Below are 20,556 nucleotides of genomic sequence, written 5' to 3'. Positions count from 1 at the left end.
TGAAATACTCCTAATGTGCATAAATGTGAATTATTAAAAAAAAAAAATCAGAATAAAAATTTAACTGAACACTGCCCTACTTACTCAAAATACTATTTTAAAGTCACATTTTATATGTTAATTAAAAATGCTTTAAATCATAAAGAAATGGAGAGGGAGAAGAGACAAGAAAGTAGATGAATCTACAGCAAAATAGTAAGAGTAACTAAGACAGAACTAACTTTCATGATACTTTGTGCCTCTTATGGCACTTGCTACAGTTTGCCTTGGATTTTGGTTATTATACAATCACCAATTAGATGGTAAGCCCTTAATAGGAACTAAGCCTAATAAAGAATGGAGAACCCTGATAATCACCTCACCGATTAAGGATAATGAGGGCAACTCAGCTGCAACTTCTCCCATCCCATTGATAAGCTAAGCTGGTGGTTGTTTGCTCCCTAATCTCTCTTTGTGGGACCTGCCTAGTACTTACTGCATGCTAGGGCAAAGGAGACAAATGCTTCAAAGGTAGAAGAGGACTACTGCTCAGTTAAGGATGTACAAAGAGATGCAACTGTCAATACAAAAAACCACTAGCCACATGTGGCTATTTAAATTTTAATTAAATTAAATTAAATTTTGAGTACCTCAATCAAACTAGCCATATTAGAAGTGCTCAAGAGCCACACGGCTATTGATTATCATACTGGGCAGTGCAGATATAGGACATTCCCAAGTCCTATTGGACAGCATTTGTCTAGAGTTCAGAATTTAACTAAGTTGGAATTTAGCCTAGAATCCTAGGCATATCTATCTCCAAAATACATGCCTGGCAATGGGGATGGGGAACCAAGCCATTACTTTTGGCTCCTATGGCTTCAGGTAAATGTTCAGGAGAGGAAGGAAATGAGTAATTCTAGAACCTAGGAAAGTACTGTGGATTCCCAGAGAGAAAAAGAAAGCAGAATCGTGGGATGTGGTATTATATCGGCATCCAATAGAGTCCAGAGCCCAAGGATAAAGAACAAGGATGAAACAATTTACCCCACTTTGGAAGGCAGAGCTCCAGCGTCTGCGGCACACAGAAAGACGGGAGAAAGGCTTTTCCTCTCTTCAATCCAAACAGATATATAAGACTCCAGCTGAGACAGTAGGAAAGAAAAACCAGGAGCTCTGAGGCTAGGAACACTGCCCCTCCCACAAGATCATATTATAGCACTGAAGAAACTTGTCAGAGCAAAAATCTAAGAAAAAATGGCATGAAAACATCATTTCCTGCAATACTTTCTAGGGGGACATTTTGTATTTTTGAAGAAAAAAGTTTTCCCATTTCCTAAATTAGAGGGGAAAAGAAGAAAGCAAAAGGAAGTAATCTGGGAAAACATATCCTGAGTAATGAAATACTTTTTAAAAGAAGAAATAAAACTGGAAGCAGCCTTTGACCCACACAGGACTTCTAACCAAAATAAAAACTCGGTTGAGGCATGTAGCACACTGACTAGAGACACAAGTGCTACATGAAAACCTCCTAAAGGCACGAACTCAATGTAGGAATCTCATCTGGAACAAATATGGCAGACCTATACATAATATGTAAGTGATCATTCTAAGTAGGAATAGTAAACAATGATCATCATTTAATGCAGCATTCATGAAGGAATACATTTTCTAAAGGGGAACTTTTAAAAATGATTATCCTCCTGAATGTCCTTTTAGAAAAAGGCCCAATGTGATTATATGTGTTCTAGGGAACTACTGGAGACATGGAGACAAGTTCTGTACCAAATGCAAATTGCAGTGAGCTGAATTTTACATCCAAAAACTACAAATATACCCAATTTGAGTCTCATATTTTGACGGTAATTCTACTGAAAAACATCCCAGTCAGTGAGGCTGCAGTGAACAGTTCAATCACAGGCTGTTCATCAGCTCTAGTTACAGCAGCCGGCTGGTGATTTTGGCGAGTGTGGGAGATCACCTGTATAGTCTATTAGTACATTTGATTTATATATGAATGTTTAACTGTATCTGTGCTCTTTTAAGTTCCACATGTGCTCTATCTTCCACTATGCACTTCATTTTTCTACACAATTCAACAATAAACAATCTTTCCATTGTATACCTAATTTATATAAAACTGTCTTCCCCTACCTCTTTCATGAAGCAAAAACAACGTTCATAAGACATTTATCTACTGCAATACTTCTCTGGTCCCGTGGTTATACTGACATCTGGTGGCCCTAGAAAAGAATCTAGAGTGCAATGAACGGATTTTTTTTCTAGTGTTTTTCCAAGGCTTTACCTATACTCAAGACAGCAAAACTATCAAAGTATAATCCAATACTAACTCCACTGACAGAATACATTAGCTGCAACCCTTCAGTTTGACAATGTGACTGGCAAAGATGTAGAATTATCTAAAGACTGTCACTGGGTATGTAGGACTGCTCACAGTTAATTCATTTCATAATTAAAGTTTATCATCAGAATGGTTATTAAGTTAAGGCTTTCCTATCAAGCATATACATAATTTCAAACCATGCTATATATTCAGACAGATTCCTATAAAGTGTCTTAGCTGTGAATCTTCTGTCTGAAATGTAGTATTTCACTGATATTTAGAAAATTTTTTTCTAAGATTATAATGAAAAGTTACACTTCTTTCTTATAAAGTACCTCATGTCTGCCCAATTACTAACAATATTAATCTTAAAGATGTATACTGATGGGAAAAACCATGACCTTATGTGCAAAATTCATTATAATAGGAATATAGCAAAAAGGAATACCCCAATCCAATCTACATGTTGCCATGCTGATAACATGGCATGACTCTTGGTTTCTGACAGACAAAGAAAAGTAGATCTAATGGCAACTAGACATCAAAGACCATATCCAGAAAAACATAACCTTCAATCACATGAAAGTCTAAGAAGACAAAAACCCAATCAACTTCTTATTATATACTGGTTATTTTTCCATGCTCTCCCCAGCAAGAGTCAAGAGAAATATTTGCTTTAGATAGCATACTCCTAAACTTACAACTTCTTTGACAGCTACAACATTGAATTCTACCACTCTCAGTAATTATCCAATTCACATTTTGGAAGCATTCATATAGCAGTATTCTCCTAATAGCAGCTACCTCTCTAAGTATGATCTCCATAGTATAGTATGGCTTAGAGAATTAAATCATTACACTGAGGATTCCCTATCAGAGAAAAAGTACATGGCAAACAATCCTTCATCCCAAGGACACCTATTTATATGGGAACAACACATCTATTTCAGTCATACTAACCAGTGATGATCATATACAATTGGCCAATACCAATAACAATTATGAAGAATGAAGAGACAGTTGAATTAACTAAGTAATAACCCAGTTTGATAGCTACATATATGTATTGTACAGCAGTGCTACTCAACATCATTCAGACTGGCTGTCAATCTGTAAACTGTTACCAGTCCTCAACAAAGTAAGAAGTTTTGACCAGAATGTAAATCAATTATGTCCCTAAGCACACTGTTTAGTCCAGCTGACATTTGTCCTGAAATAAGACTTCTTTGATGAAGGAAACAGTACATTGATTTATATTCTGGCTCAAGCACCTTATGTCAACACACTGACATTTTGAGTGGCACTGCTCTATGATACCTAAAGGAAACAAAGATTACACTGTAAGCACAGGATGGTGTGAGGGTGGGGAGGAACTCATTAGGTCTATTTCTACCATATACTAGAATATTAAATTATTGCAAAATACTGAGATCAATAATTTGTTTTTCAGCTGGCCTGGTGGCTCAGGTGGTTGGGGTACCGTGCTCCTAACACCGAGGTCGCTGGTTCGATTTCCACATGGGCCAGTGAGCTGCGCCCTCTACAGATAAGTTGTGAACAACGGCTCTCCCTGGAGCTGGGCTGCCATGAGCAGCCTCAAGTCAGGGTGAGCTGCCGTGGGCTGCTGAGTGCTGCTGTGGGCTATGGTGTGCTGCCAGGAGCAGCTGGTGGCCAGCGTGAGTGGCCGGCAGCCAACATGAATGGCCAGCAACCAGTGAGAGCTGCCGGCAGCCAACATGAGCAGCCGACCCACAACCAGTGACGGACTCCCTCAGCTGGAGGGAGCACAAGGCTCATAACACCAGCATGGGCCAGGGAGCTGTGTCCTACACAACTGGACTGAGAAACAATGGCTTGAACCAGAATGGGGGTGGGAGGTGGGAGGTGGAAGAAGGGGGAAATAAAAATAATTTTTCTTTAAAAATTTGTACTTTCAATTTTTTTTTAGGGGGAGGGGAACAGGACTTTATTGGGGAACAGTGTGTACTTCCAGGACTTTTTTCCAAGTCAAGTTGTTGTCCTTTCAATCTTAGTTGTGGAGGGTGCCATTCAGCTTCAAGTTGCTGTCCTTTCAGTCTTAATTGTGGAGGGCGCAGCTCAGCTCCAGGTCCAGTTGCCGTTGCTAGTTGAAGGGGGCGCAGCCCACCATCCCTTTCAGGAATCGAACCGGCAACCTTGTGGTTGAGAGGATGCACTCCAACCAACTGAGCCATCCGGGAGCTCAGCAGCAGCTCAGCTCAAGGTGTCATGTTCAATCTTAGTTGCAGGGGGCGCTGCCCACCATCCCTTGTGGGAGTCCATGTGGGAATCGAACCAGCAGCCTTCAGAGTTAGGAGCATGGAGCTCTAACCGCCTGAGCCACAGGGCCGGCCTTGTACTGTCAATTTTAATACTGTGGCATAAAGTAAGCATTCCCCCTTACTCTTCTAAGGAAAGCATCACAAAACAATCCAAAATCAGCAACGAAATAAGAACACACTCTCCATTTTTAGCAAAACTAAGATCCAGCTAAAACTCCAGATCAAAAATAGGTAAAAGAGCTTCCAAAAGAATGGAGTTTAACCCTGGGTACTTGAAGGAGGAAGGGGAGAGAAGGTGTCTCAGCTGGACATCTCAGAAAGAGCTGGCAAAGCAAAGTTCTCAAAGGTGAGAGGTTCCCTTGGAGGTGCAAAACTTAAGTTCCCAGCAGAGGATGGACTCATGGTCTGACAGCAGAACTTCTCTGGACCCAGTTAGAGTCTGAAAGTCAGAAGCTGAGTCTAAACAAGGAATCACAGAAAGAAGCTATATTTGCAAGAGCAGTTGGTCTCTGCGACTATAGAAGGGAAGCTGCACTGCAAAATCCCATAGCTGCCTATGCCCACTGACTGGTAAAGAAAAGAGCTAAGTACACTCACACCCCAAAACCCTAAGTCAAAAGGAAAACTAATTGGTCTGGAATGTGGCTTTAACTCCTTCCCATTCAAAATCTCCTGAAAACAGCTGATTGGGCAAAAACTCACATTTCCAGATGAGTTATAACAAAGAAAGGAGCACACATCCATACAAAGGTACAAAAAAAAGGGAGAGAAAGTTACAGGAAAAACTATTAATAGACACACACACAAGAAAAAAAACAACTGATAAAAATATTGTCAAAAGCAAATGAAAATGGCTAAACATTATGCTATACATTTTAAAAAGAAAAAGTTAGTGAAACAATGCACAACACTGGGATAAAAGTGCTCAGGTAAAAGGTGGCTGGATGATAGGAAATGATGTAATATAAACTTGGACAACTCAGGGAAGACCTGGAAAAAATAAAATAATCATAGAAATGCAGCTGAAACTGGAAGAAATACTAGAAAGAATAGACATTTCTGACAAGGAACACAATAGTTTTTAAAGAAAACAGGAAAAGTAGCAAAAATTTAAATTAAAAAAAAAGAATTAGAGAAGAAATAACAGATATGAAAAACTGATAGGATACATGAATAACTGGAGCCCAAGAAGACCATCACAATAATGGGACAAATATTTAAAGATATAATTCCAGAAAAATTTACTGATATAAAGAAAATCTGAATCAATATATTGACACCATGTCAGAGAAAACTGACACAGAACAGACATGCAAAACTAATGTCACAAAAAAGAGAAGAAAATCAGGGCTGGCCTTCAACTTCAACTCTATAATGTAACAGATTACCATTAAAAATTTCTCAGGTGCATCCCAGTTTCAGGTACCCTCTCTCGTAAGAGAGCTGTACTTACGCTTTAATAAAAATGTTTGCTCCTCTAGAAAAAAAGAAATTCTCAAAGAAAGTACTATGACTCAAGGATTATATACCTAACTAAACTGTTGTCCAAATACAAAATCATTATTCAATTATGAATATGCAAGAACTCAGGGAAAATTATTTCCACAAGTCCTTTTAGAGAACTCTATCAAAGGAAGAATTTAGTTAATCAAGCAAAGCTGGAAAAACCATGGTAAAATGACTGGTGATAAACTAACTCCTGAGCTATTTTACCAGATGCTAGAATAGGATGTAAAACGTTATTTCCACTGACAATGCAAATAACGATATAACTCACTAATAAGAGATGGGAAGAGAAAGGAGAAAGAACAAGAATTACATGAGGACAATATAAGGATATTGATTTCCTCAGCTTTTAAAACTAGAAGTTTAAATATATCAATCAAACATGACTAATATAACGACAAATTGTATAAACATATTTAATTGTATGAAGGTAAATATCAGAAATATAAAAAAGCCTAGATTTCTAACTGCTTACATTAATGAGCAAAAACATACTGTCTTAAAATACAGAAGAGTATAATATGATAAATTTATGTCAAGAAACAAAACTGTATAAAAATAGGTAAAAGTGAACAAAACATGGAATTAACATTTTTTTAAATGTAACTTTTTAGTGAACGTTATACATTGATCTGGGAAACCTCAAAGTCCTATTTTCAAGAACTAAATAAGGCCTCAAGTAAAAATGCTTATGTTACATTCTTTGAGGAAGATGATTAATCTTTCCACTGAAAAATCTAAAAATAACTCCAAAGATAAAGTTCAATTAATAAAATATATATTAAATATATGAATACGAAATTCTCAAAATTCCTAGCACCTCAAAAAACAACCCTATGATCACTGATCCATTAAAATACTAGTGAAAAGTGAAATACATGGCAGTTTGTTCACTTTTGGAGTACAGGAGCAGAGTCAGAGTTAGAGGATATACCACAAAAGCTGAAGTATGACACATTTTACAGTTAAATATTGCAATAGGCAGCCTCACATAATACTCTTTATAAAAGAACACTTTGTTCTTATTAAACATTACTGCTATGTTTAACATTGAAGGTTACACAGAATAAGCAAAGACTCAGAAAAACAAGAAATGAGAACTAACCCATAAAAAGCCAAAACTGCAAGCTGTGCAGTTCCCACAGATACCGGTTTATGAAGTCACACTGGGTTAGATTTGAGCCTTCGATTTATCAATGTTGTTTTATATATAGCAAAATGAAACCTATTTCCTATAGAATTAGCTGGATTTTCACTTAGAATCTACTATATTTATAAGTAGGACATTCTTATTTCCAAAGCAGTTTTACAAATCTATCCTTAGAATATTTACTATGTATGCATTTATGAGGCAAGAGAAAGGGAGCGGGGAGAGGAGGATGCAAGGGTCAAAGAAATAAGGGGGCAGACTCCTTGTTAAAACATAAACTTTAAATTGCATGTTAACAAAAAAATGTTCTAGAAGGACAATTTTCAAGTGTAAAGTAAAGAGCAGTTTCCTGAATTTCCCCTTTCTTTGGGAGTTTCCCCATTTTGATTCTTACTACCATCAAACAGAAGAATTCCCTTCCAAACTCATTTTTATGAAAATCTTGGTGAGCTGTGTGTAGGGAAAATGTTCCCATTATCAACGGTGAAGCAGTAAATTTTCTAACTCTCAATTTAGCTTTCAGTTCAATCGTAATCACCCATCACTGATGTCAATGACCATGCCAGTCTTCTGGCAAGTTTCCACAGTTCTGTACTCATTTTCTATCCCTTGATCCTCTGGTTTTATATTTATAGCCTCTAGCAACAGTCTAGGTGGTAACTGGGCTAACAGGACAGGTACTACAACATGCAATGGAATACAGCCTCCCTTGGGGAAAGGGGACAACATACCCCAAAAATTTCAGCAAAGAACAGTTTGGAAGATAACAGATGGAGAAGGAAGCTACATAGGACGGGCAGTCTCCCTTTCTCACTTTAAGTCCACTTGATCCCGCCACTCTTCCTGACCTACGAGATTATCAACTGCATAGTTTGTTGCAAACCTTGAAGTGTTCTGTATTTTGTTTTAATAAAGACTCTCTTCCATTAAAGACTGAAAAATGGATCACTATGGTTATTTAGAAGAGACAGAAAGGTACAGGTAAGCAAAGCTGATTGCTAGTTTGTCATATTATTTATGAGCAGAGCAGATACTAGAGACCAGATCACCTAACGAAAGATTCATTTGTCCATTCTACAACACTGTTCTTGCGAAAGCTAAGATTGTACTTTTCAATTTTTAAAAAATACTCTTATCTACTTCCGAGCAAGGATGTAATATAACTGATTCAGTACATAAGCATGTAGAAGCACTACATGCACTACATCTCCTCAGGCTTAAAACCCTTGTTTGAGTCAAATTATTTTTTGTATTAGCCAAAACAAAATGTAATTAGGATGGTAAGTTTGTTGTCAAAGAAACTAAATAAATCCTATTATTAAAAATAAGTGATTTAAAAAAACAAGACAAACAAATGAGAAACAAAAACTCATAGACACAGACAATAGTTTAGTGGTTATCAGGGGGTTAAGGGGGTGGGGGGGTGGCAGATGAGGGTAAAGGGGAGCAAATATATGGTGATGGAAGGAGAACTGACTCTGGGTGGTGAACACCCAGATGATGTAATACAGAATTGTACACCTGAAATCTATGTAACTTTACTAACAATTGTCACTCCAATAAACTTTAATAAAAAATAAAAAATAAGTGATTTAAAACAGAAACAGCCTCAGAGATATAGTGGGGGAAAAAACTGATGGTTGCTAGATGGGAGGGAGGTGGGGATGAGGGAGAAGGTGAGGGGATTAGAAAGCACAAATTAGTAGTCACAATATACCCGTGGGGATATAAAAAACAGTTTGGGAAACACAATCAATAATGTTGTAAAGATTTTGTAGGGGATCAGATGGGCACTTGTCTTATGAGGGCGACCACTTCATGGACAGTGTAGATGCCTGACCACTGCGCTGCCCACCTGAAGCTGAAGCTGAATAATAATGAATGTCAACTATAATTTAATATATATACAATCACAGGATGTGGAGTACAGCACAGGGAATAATCAATGGAATTGTAATAGCTATATACAATGTCAGAAAGGTAGTAGATTGGGGGAGGGAGGTTACCACTTTGTGAGGGGTGTAAATGTCTAACTATTACATTGTTTTGTACACCTGAAAGTAACAAAATAAAATTTTAAAAAGACCAAAAAAATGTAAACTAGAATGAAAGGAGATGATGGGGCGGGGGGGAAGTATGTGATTTAAAGTTATTCACTGGTTTGAATTATCTTAGCAACTCTTCCTTAACAAAAAAAATGCAAGTTAACTATATCCTGAAATATAAATCACTAAAACTCTCCTCTAATTTTCTCCAAATACTTATATAAATAAGCACAACACTGAATTTCATAAATGGGACTATTATATTTTGAAACTGTAAATTACATGACTAAACTAGCATTTCTCAAATAGTCCCATGAAATATTACTGTTCTTTGAGATAACCTTAAGGGTTCCATAAAGAAAAAGAATATTATAGTCAAACACATTTCAAAATGCTGGGTTAAAGTTAAAACAAGTGTTTTATAAGAGGGCTTCTCAGAGACTCATTCTTTTATTCAATAAATAATTTACTGAATGCCTACCACATACCAGACACTGATATGGGTTTGAGAGTTGTAACAATGAATAAGATAAATAAAATCCTGTTCTCATGGAACACTTTTTCTAGTGGAAGGGACAGTCAATGTACAAAAAAAAAAAAAAAAAACAGCCAAAAAATAGTGCTAAGAGCTATGAAAATACTAAAGTAACATAGGGTACAAAGAATACTTGAGACTGGGTGGACACATTAAGCTCCATGGCTAATGCTTTTTGTTTCCCTACATTATGGAATATAGTACATAGCATTTTCCAAACATAAGTTTATCAGGAACCTTTTTGTCAATGAACATCTATTGATAGGTCAATGAATGAATTCAGGAAATGCTATTCTAACCAATGCACAGACCAGAGCAGGATCAAGGCCCAAATATAGCTCCTGTAATCCTAAATACAGTGTTTCTATAGCTTCCTCATCTGTAAAAGTGGAAATAATAGTACTTATCTCCCAGAGTCATGGTGAAAATTAAATGAGCTAATTCATGTAAAACACCTGACACAGGGCTTGTTATACACTCTCTGCTCAATAAACATTATTGTTACAATAATACAGTACTCTGCACATGATGTCTTCCTCAGTCATGCCAGGGTGACTTAGTTTTCCCTCTTTTAATATCTTGCACACTTTACTTCTATGTCATTTACAGGGCTTAATAAATTTTGTTCACTCCTCCATATGGCAGGTTCCTTGAAGACAGCAACTAGAAAAGACACTGCACACAGCTGGGCCTCAGTGACCCTTACTATGCAGTTGTACAGAATAGTCAAAGTGGGTTAAATGTGGATGTGGAAAAGAAACTTCATATAAAAAGGCAACCTCCCCTCTAGGAAACTCAAACCATTTTACATCAAGGTTTCCATGAAACATCTTCATAATGATACATTTCACATATTCAAAATACTTGTACATATTAATATCACCGGTAATGGGTCATATTCTTCCTGATAAGATGCACTAAGATACCATTTCACTTCTGTGGTATTCCTATCAGAAATGCATAACCTGAACTTTATCAAGAAAAAAAAATCAGGAAACCCAAACGGACAGACATTCTACAAAATAAATGGTATGAACTCTTCAAAAATCTTAAAATCATAAAAGATAAAGACTGAAAAACTGTTCCAAATCACAGTAGGCTAGAGAGCCATAAGAACTAAATGGAACAAGGGACCCTGGATTAGAGCCTGAACAACAACAAAATATATATTTTGTCTATAAAGGACATTAGTGAAACAATTGGCCAAACTGAGTAAGATCTGTAGATTAAATAACAATACTATATCAATGTTAACTTCCTGATTTTCATCACCCTCTGGCAGTTATAAAGAATTTCATTGCTTTTAGGAATGAAGTGTTTACAGGTAGAGAAGAATTATTGTGTACAATTTAATCTCAGAAGGCTTAAAAAAAGAACATATGAATATATAGAGAGAAATAAAACGATAAAGTAAAAATGGCAAACGAACAAAATTTGGATGAAAGGTATCTGAGAATTCTTTGTACTATTATTGAACATTGCCATAAGTCTGAAATTATTTCAAAACAAAATGTCTAAACATAAAAGTAATGGGGGAAAAAAAGAAGGATGGCAAATAATCTCATGAAAAGATGTTCAACATCATTAGCAATCAGGAAAAATGCAAATTAAAACCATAATGAGGTATCACCGAATGCTTATTACAATGGTAAAATGTAAAAGCAGGAAAGAAAAATCTGTCAATACCAAGTGTTGGTGAAAATGCGGGACAAATGAAACTCTCAAACATTACTGGAGGGAATGCAAAATGTTAGTCACTTTATAAGAAACTTCCAAACTGTTTTCCCAAGTTAAACATATACTTACCACATCACCCAAAAATCCTAAGTATTAGTACAAGATAAATGAAAACTCATATTCAGACAAAACCTGCATGCAAATGTTTATAGCAATATATTCATAATTACCAAATACTGAAAACAACTCAAATGTGTGTCAACTAGTAAATGGATAAACTGTGCGACATTCATATGATGGAATACTATTTAGGAACAAAAAACATGAATTAGTGACACATAGAACAGCATGCATGAATCTCAAAAGCATTAAGCTAAGTGAAAGAAGTCAGTCTCAAAAGTTACATGTTATAATACTATTCCATATATATTTATGACATTCTTCAAAAAAGCCAACTGCAGGGGCCGGCCCGGTGGCTCAGGCGGTTAGAGCTCCATGCTCCTAACGCTGAAGAATGCCGGTTCGATTCCCACATGGGCCAGTGGATTCTCAACCACAAGGTTGCCAGGTTCGACTCCCGCAAGGGATGTGTGCCCCCTGCAACTAGCAACGGCAACTGGACCTGGAGCTGAGCTGTGCCCTCCACAACTAAGACTGAAAGGACAAAAACTTGACTTGGAAAAAAGTCCTGGAAATACACACTGTTGCCCTATAAAGTCCTGTTCCCCTTCCCCAATAAAATCTAAAAAGAAATAAATAAATAAAGCCAACTGCAAATATTGTGATAGCATGATGGTTGCTGGGCTTATTATGATCATTTTAGGTGTATAAATGTTGAATAAGTATGGTGTACACCTGCAACTGATATAATGCTGTATGCTAGCTATATTATCTTTTTTAATTAAATTAAATTAAAACTTTTTTAAAAAGCCAACTGCAGGGATGAAAACAGATTGGTGGTTAAAAATGGCATGATGGAATTTGGGGGGAGGGTGGAATGGTCTGTGTCTTGATAGTCGCCATTACACAATTTTATAACTACATCAAAACCATAGAACTGTATACTAAAAAGAATGACGCTTACTGTACATAAATTTTAAGAATTTATAGTTTTAAGTTCCCAAGGAAAAAAGTACTTTCATAGATATCTCATTTTATTCTCAGCCCAAAAGACTAGGTACATATTATTATTCTCATCTCATAAGTGAGGAAACAGAAGAATTCAGTAAATAAATGAATGTATGAATTACATGTGGCAGGACAGTTTTAGTAGAGATATGCTGATTCTATACAAATGTTTTGTTCTCTTAATTTTCTAATGTTCCACTAAACTTAATGGGCCACAATGTCCCTGGAGACAAATAAAATCAGATGGAGGAAGGGAGGGAAGAAAAATAGACAGGTAGTAGAACTGTGCCCTTTAGAATTTGGCTTTTGTCCTTAAGGAATTAAAAAATAGCCCATAATTGAAGAAGTCTGAATAGTGATTCATATAGACAACAAATTAACTGGCATTAAAGTATTAGCTGGTAATTTCGTCCACAAAATCTTCTTAATATCTTATTAATTAAGAAAAAGAAAAAAAAAAAAGAAAAACTTTCATAGGCAACCTTGTAACTATTACTACAATTTAAGTTTTACCTGGCTTTTAGAATAACACTGAGAGCGACTATGATGGTGACTACAATTCAGAATATATTTTACAACTTTAAACAACATTTAAAGATACTCCCAGATGCTATCGCCCAAGGGTAGAAAACAAGGGTGGCACCTATTAAAATACCTTTTTGGTTTCAGAATCAAAGAAGTGGCAGTATATTTACCAAAGAACATACTGTAAATACAACAGCTTGGGTGTGGGGTGGGGGGTAAGGAAGGAAGGGGGAGGGGGTTAGGTTTAGTTTCTTTAGCAAAGAAAAATAAAAAATAAAAAATTGCATCCGTACCACAAATAGCATACCTCACCTAAAAACAGTGGCGTGGTTTCCTCTAAAGTAGTTGCATTAGGATCTGCCCCAGCTTCTAAAAGAATCTGTACGATCTTCCAATGTCCTTGACTTGCGGCAAGATGTAATGCACAAAAGCCCTCAAAAGTCTTTGTCTTAATGTAGTTTTCAGATGAATCTATGAAAGAATATAAAAACATCAACTAGAAGATATCACTTCTATATCCTGGAATTAAAAAGCAAAGATTCCAAAAATAATTAAAGAAAATATTAAAACACAATTATAAATGGAAAGTCTCATAGTTTAAAACTCCAGAAAATCAAGAAAAAGTTCTATAGAGAGGTCACAGTGTGAACAGTTCTCTGGTATTCTTAACACAAAAATTCTGCGCCTACACTTATTTTCTCTTCTCTAATTTTGGTGGGTAGGGGAAGATAAGATAACACAGAAGCAAGATCTGAAGAAGACACAGCAACTAAGATTTGCTTACAAGATTTACTGAAATAATAATAAATTTCATTTTTTTATTTCTAAATTTCCATGAGGGAAATGGTCTCATCTCTAGCATTACTTCCTTGCTATTCAACTGGTAACATGAAGGTAGTTTAAAATACTCCACTTCTATAAAGAACGCATACAACTCAACACCAAAAAAATAAACAGTCTAATTAAGAAATGGGCAGAGGACCTGAATAGACATTTCTCCAAAGAGGACATACACGTGGCCAATACATATGAAAAGACGTCCAACATCACTAATAATCAGAGAAATGCAAAATTAAAACCTACAATATCACCTCACACCTGTCAAAATGGCTATCATCAATAAATCAAAAAATAATTAAGTGTTGGTGAGGACGTGGAGAAATGGAAACCCTTATGCACAGTTGGGGGGATTGTAAACTGGTACAGCCAACATGGAAAACCATTTGGAGGTATTTATCTGAAGAAATCCAAAACACTAATTCTAAAAGATATACGCATCCATATGTTCACTGCAGCATTATTTACAATAGCCAAGATATGGAAACAACCTAAGTGCCCATCAACAGAAAACTGGATAAAGAAGATGTGGTACATATATACAATGGAGTATTACTTGGCCATAAAAAAAATGAAATCTTACCATTGCAACAACATGGATAGGTCTAAAGGCTATAATGCTAAGTGAAAAATCAGACAGAGAAAGACAAATACTATATGATCTCAATTATGTGTGGAATCTAAAGAACAAAATAAATAAAAAATCAAAACAGAAACAGACTATATCTACAGAGAACAAATTAATGGTTGCTAGATGGGAGGGGAGTTGGGGAACTGAGGGAAAAAGTGAAGGGATTGAGAATTGGTAGTTATTCAACATTCATAGGGATGTAAAGTCCAGCACAGAGAACATAGTCAATAATATCGTAATAATCATGTATAGGCCCAGGTGGGTACTAGACTAATCAGGAAGATCACTTCATAAATTATATATTTGTCTAACCTACGCTGTGTACCACATGACCTCACTGAAAGAGTAGAGAAAATAGATGCTGGCCTAAGTAACTTTGGAAAATGGTATTACGACTAGAAACTGTAAGACTAAAGACAAAAGGAACTGTACATAAATGCTAGTCTAGCTGGTAAAGTTGTTTCTCATAGGGGTACAGATTAACAATTCTGAAACTACTACATATGTGCAATAAGATCAAATGAATACATGGACGGTAGATGGTGAAAGCCAGGTTTCCTGCTGTTGGAGAGGCAGGTTACAGATAAGAGAAGGAGGAAGATTAGAATGAACCATATGGTACCAGATTAGAGTCCAGACATCAGTATGAACTCGTGTTTAGCTTTAATATAGATACAGATGAATAGATACAGAAATGCAGACATGTGTATACAAATAGGTTATAATACATAAATATATTTCCTAGTTCTGTCTGCTGAAAGGCTTAAAAGTAATAATGTGCCAGTAGCAACAAGCACACTAGTGCCCAGATGGTGGTTTTGAATACTACTGCCCAGTAAAAGGCACCAGGGCTCCTAGGAGAACGGCTCATTCTAGGGTTGGCACACAAAATTTACAAAATGAGCCTGGAGTATCTTGTAGGTCCAGAAAGTTGAAAGGTGCTCAAAAAACAAAAAATGGGGCATGTCAAAGAAACACAAGAGCCAATCTGACACGGCACCTAACGGTCAAAGCTAGAACAATTTGAGCAACAAAATAACACCATATTGGATTATCACCCAAAGTATAAAATAAATATGCATGAATCCATGCAGGTATAAATAATTAGATAAATAAATGGGAGAGAAAAGATATTCCAAATATTAGAATTCCAAATAATTTATGTAGCTACTCCCTCTCAAGGAAGGGTGCATAATTCCCAGCTGAGTGTGGGCCATGCCTAGTGATATGCATACACACACACACACACACACACACACACACACACACACACACACACACACCTTAGGGTAGGGAAACAAAATGAAATAAAGAAAAGACACTTCTCACTCAGGATGAAAAATAGTAAAGTCAGTTTACTACTAAATTGAGAACTTAGAAGATTTTACCTGTCCAAAAAATAGATATATTTAGCTAAGTCTAAAACCACTGAACCAGGAAGGCAACATTGTTTAGCAAAAGCAATGGATTTGGCATTAGAAGATCTGGGCTGCAATGCTGGCTCTGCCACTTATATAATTTGGATTACCCTTGGGTAAACTACTTCAACTCTCTCAGGTACAAAGAGTTCCTTAACAGTAAAACAAGGATAAAATGGCTGGTCCATCCCTGAAAGGGGTTCAAAAGAATTACAGTATTTATGTACTGTCAGTCCTTACAAATTTGGTCAAGTCTCCAAAATACCATTTTAAGAAAGTTTTCAGAACCCAATATGCGTTGGTTTTGGCAGTTCCAACGATAAACTGACCTCCTTAATTGATATGTGGGGACCAAAGGGACCTTATCTATCTTGTATTAGACCAGCAACCACCATGCTCTCACTCTCTTCCTTTCCTTATTAAGAGGGATTCTTGGAAAAATGACTCATCATCTCAGCTTTTAATGCCTTAACCTCTGCTCTAACTGGAAGGCAGAGTGGTTTCTGCTTCAATTCTAATTACCAAAATTCTAAGTGGTAAGGGCATTAAAGACATCCTACTGGACAAACCCAGTGGGCACTTCAGCTCTTTCATGACAACCTGTGAGTTCCTTCCTGGCTGCACTCTGAGGACTGGGGCCATGTCAGCGGACCAATGCCAGCCACTGACACCTGTGCAGCAATGACAAGAGTTGACCTGAAACAATCCGGCAATGATACCACAACCCCATGTTTCCTGACACAAAGCGTCCTTTTACTTACAAGTAATGATAAACTTGCTTACTTTTTTTAAGTGATAGGTAAATTTTTATTTTGTTTTCTGTGAACCTCTAAGAAGAAAAGCAAAACCACATGGTTTTAAGTAGAGGTGAAATATATAAGTAGAGGTTACCATAGGTTAAATATTAAGATCAGAACCTTATCTCAACAGCTGAGCCACAATTTGATGAGGCCAAACAAATTTAAAATGTACCAATCACAAAGGGTGATAAATGCCAATTTCCATAGATTATATAGTTGAGCACTTTGCACAATGTACATCACCTCATTATGTTTTATTTTAGGACTTCTAAGAATAAAATGGATAAAAAGTAATTTCCACAACACAAGGAACTTCACTATGTGCAAAATCCTCAGATAACCCTTAAAGAGACTTCATGCATATAAAATGAAGACGGGAAAAAGTCGGAGGGAGAAGAAGAGGTTTGAAGGTATTACAAAGATATCAGACACTATAAAAAATTAAAAGACTAGGAGAAGGGGCCGGCCCGGTGGCTCAGGCGGTTAGAGCTCCGTGCTCCTAACTCCGAAGGCTGCCGGTTCGATTCCCACATGGGCCAGTGGGCTCCCAACCACAAGGTTGCCAGTTCAATTCCTCGAGTCCCGCAAGGGATGGTGGGCTCTGCCCCCTGCAACTAAAATTGAACACGGCACCTTGAGCTGAGCTGCCGCTGAGCTCCCGGATGGCTCAGTTGGCTAGAGCGTGTCCTCTCAACCACAAGGTTGCCAGTTTGACTCCCGCAAGGGATGGTGGGCTGTGCCCCCTGCAACTAGCAACGGCAACTGGACCTGGAGCTGAGCTGCGCCCTCCACAACTAAGACTGAAAGAACAACAACTTGAAGCTGAACAGAACCCCCCACAACTAAGATTGAAAGAACAACAATTTGACCATTGTTCCCCAATAAAGTCCTGTTCCCCTTCCCCAATAAAATCTTTAAAAAAAAAAAAAAAAAGACTAGGAGAAAATATATGAAATATATGACACACATATAACAGCTAAGAATACCTAGAATACAAAACTGGTACTTTAAAAATGAGGTATGCCTAGAACTTCCAAAGATAAAGCCTGCCTGAGAATAAAATCAACATAGAGAAAAGCAGAGGTAAGAGAAAGAGAACAAGTCTTAATGACATTATTCTGAATACCCACACCCAGCAATTCCTCAACAGACCTACCATTCAGCCTTGGCATTTACATGAGCTACTATATTCCATTCCCTTACTTTGTGTAAGCTAGTTAAAACTAGGTTTCTTTCTGTCATTAGTGAAAGAGTTTCTGGTTAATACTGCAGATAATTTATCAGTGTCTTTCAATATTTTAACTTTGCACACTTCTTGCACTAACAATTTCACTTCTAAAACTCCATCCTATAGAAATACTCACCTATGTATACAAAAATTTACATATACATGGATGTTAACTGAAACACCACTTATAATCACAAAATTTTAGGAAACAAATTGTCCATCAGCAGGAAATAATTAAATATATTCCATCTATACTATGAAATACCATGCAACAGTGCTTTTACTCAGAATGAAACGGGGAGCTATTGCAGAGTTGTGAGCAGAAGAGAGACATAGTCTGATATACTGTAAAAGGACCCCTCTGATATACTAATACTAGACTGTGGTAGGATAGGGAAGAACAAGGGCAGAAACAGATGTGTCAGGATGCTACTGCAACAATCCAGGCGAGAGATGATGTGGCTTAAACCAAGGTATTAGTAGTTGTGGGGGTGGTGAGAAGTTGTGTAATCATGTGTGTGTGTGTGTGTGTGTGTGTGTGTACATACACACAGATATATACATACACAACTACATAAAGATATGCTGATTGACTGGATGAGGGATATAAGAAAAAGGAAGGAATTAGGGATGACCCAGTTTCTGACCTGAGCTAGAACAATGGAGTCTTTCTATCTTATAGATGAAGAAACTCAACCACTAAAAGATTTAAAGACCTGTCCAAGGTCACACCAATAAAATGGTGGAGTCAGTAGAACCCAGGTCCATCTGATCAGAAGTCTTAATCACTATGCACATTGCCTTATTTATCTAAGGATCGTCAGCATCTGTTATCTGCCCAGTATGACAGCATAATATTTTCTTAACATGAACTAATAAAAAGTACTATGAATTAGATCATATATTTGCCAAATAAAAATATTTGCTAGTAATACGCTATAACCAATTACAAGATTTTAAGTGACCTTTAGTCAGCAAATGGTTTAATACTGAATGGCATGATTAATTGCCACTGAAGATTACTGCCTTCCAAGATAACAAGTTTCAGTGCCTATTACACCAATACAAGAAAGAATACAGAAGACAAGCAAATTTGTTATTTCTGTTAATATTTTTTTAAAAGAAGCTAAAGTGAATATATATATATTAAAATTTCCAAGTAAACCATACCACACTTGAATGCTCTTTTCCAACTTGAATGACAAGTCATGTTTGATTCTTGGACTACATTCTGGATCTTAATTGAACAGACAGTAAAGTAAAACCTTTCTAACCATTTAAGACTCTTCTTTTTGTGTAGGCCTGAGCACCTTCATACTTTAGTGCACTAATAAAAAATACATTTTAGGAATCTCTGGCAGTTTACTAATATTAGATGAAACTCCAGGAAATTGTATAATAAAAGACACTTTTATATATACTAGCTAAGCCATGAGGGACAAGAGAATTCTGAATCATATAAAACACAGGTACAGCAAGTATAAAGAATGACAGAAATGTCAAACTTGCTTTGGGAACTTTTAAGATTAACCCATAAAACCAAGTTGACTGCTTCAGATACCAAGATGCTGTTGTCATCAGTAAGCAGAATAGACCTTACTTCACTCTTCAAGCCTAGAAACATTTGTACTTCGTCATTTTAAAATACCTCCTCGGATGTAGCTGTATGCTAGCTAAACCTTTTATAAAGTAGTCACCTGACATTCCTCACTGGTCAATGCTCATCAACTTAAATCATCTGGAAAAGTTTTAATTATAATCTTTTTTAAAAGACAGAGGATAGTTAATTTACAAAAGAGAAGATGGGCCAAGGGAATATATAAAACAAAGTGACCAATAGGCTATGTAGCCCTTCTGCCTCATTCTAATTTGATTTTTCTAGTTAGTGAATCAGATAACCAAAAATGATAGAAATTTGGACATTAGTTCCAGCTACAGAGAACAACTAAACTCATGGAAAAGTAAGACCAAAATGTCACTACCTCCTAAAGTAAGTCATATAGCTGCTTCCTACCTTCTGCAAACCCTACTTTTTAATCTCACTACCCCTACCGTAATCCTTGTGTACACACTAAAAATAAATTAGATATATCCAAAGGTTACTTCATAATAGTGAACTCTAATAAAAATACAGTGAGAAAATTTTATTTGACCCTTTATATCAACTATTCACATAGTTAACTACGTGTGGCTATCTTATCCTCCAAAAAAGCAAACTTAAAAAAGAATAGTCAATAAAAAGGTGATATTTTAATTTCTAAAAGAAAACATATATAATTTGATGGCCAATTCTAACATATTAGTGAAAAACAGCATGCCTAAGTTTAGTCTGCAGCTAAAGGGAAAAAAATTGTAACAAATAACACTGGTTTGATGTGGGGGAAAAACGAAATGAGCTTTTTGACTAGAAAAGAATGTTCAAATTCATACCTTTATTTGTCACTAGAGATAGT

The 20,556-nt window shown here is 36.5% G+C and overlaps 1 protein-coding gene across 3 annotated transcripts in view; it reads right to left on the bottom strand.

The window, feature by feature from the left end:
- ASB3 (ankyrin repeat and SOCS box containing 3) overlaps window positions 1-20,556 on the bottom strand; it is a 92,339-nt gene that overhangs the window by 45,544 nt on the left and 26,239 nt on the right. For all 3 annotated transcript variants that reach the window (XM_019719439.3, XM_019719447.3, XM_074331985.2), the window contains one exon: window positions 13,502-13,660. In XM_019719439.3, the coding sequence (XP_019574998.2) occupies window positions 13,502-13,660 (159 nt within the window). The remainder of the gene's footprint in view (window positions 1-13,501; window positions 13,661-20,556) is intronic.

The sequence above is a fragment of the Rhinolophus sinicus genome, chromosome 2 (assembly GCF_057876585.1).
Source record: "Rhinolophus sinicus isolate RSI-liver-muscle chromosome 2, RSI-T2T, whole genome shotgun sequence".
Taxonomy (NCBI): Eukaryota; Metazoa; Chordata; class Mammalia; order Chiroptera; family Rhinolophidae; genus Rhinolophus; species Rhinolophus sinicus.
Note: the sequence above shows the minus strand (reverse complement) of the source record. Positions and strands in the feature narration are given on the sequence as shown.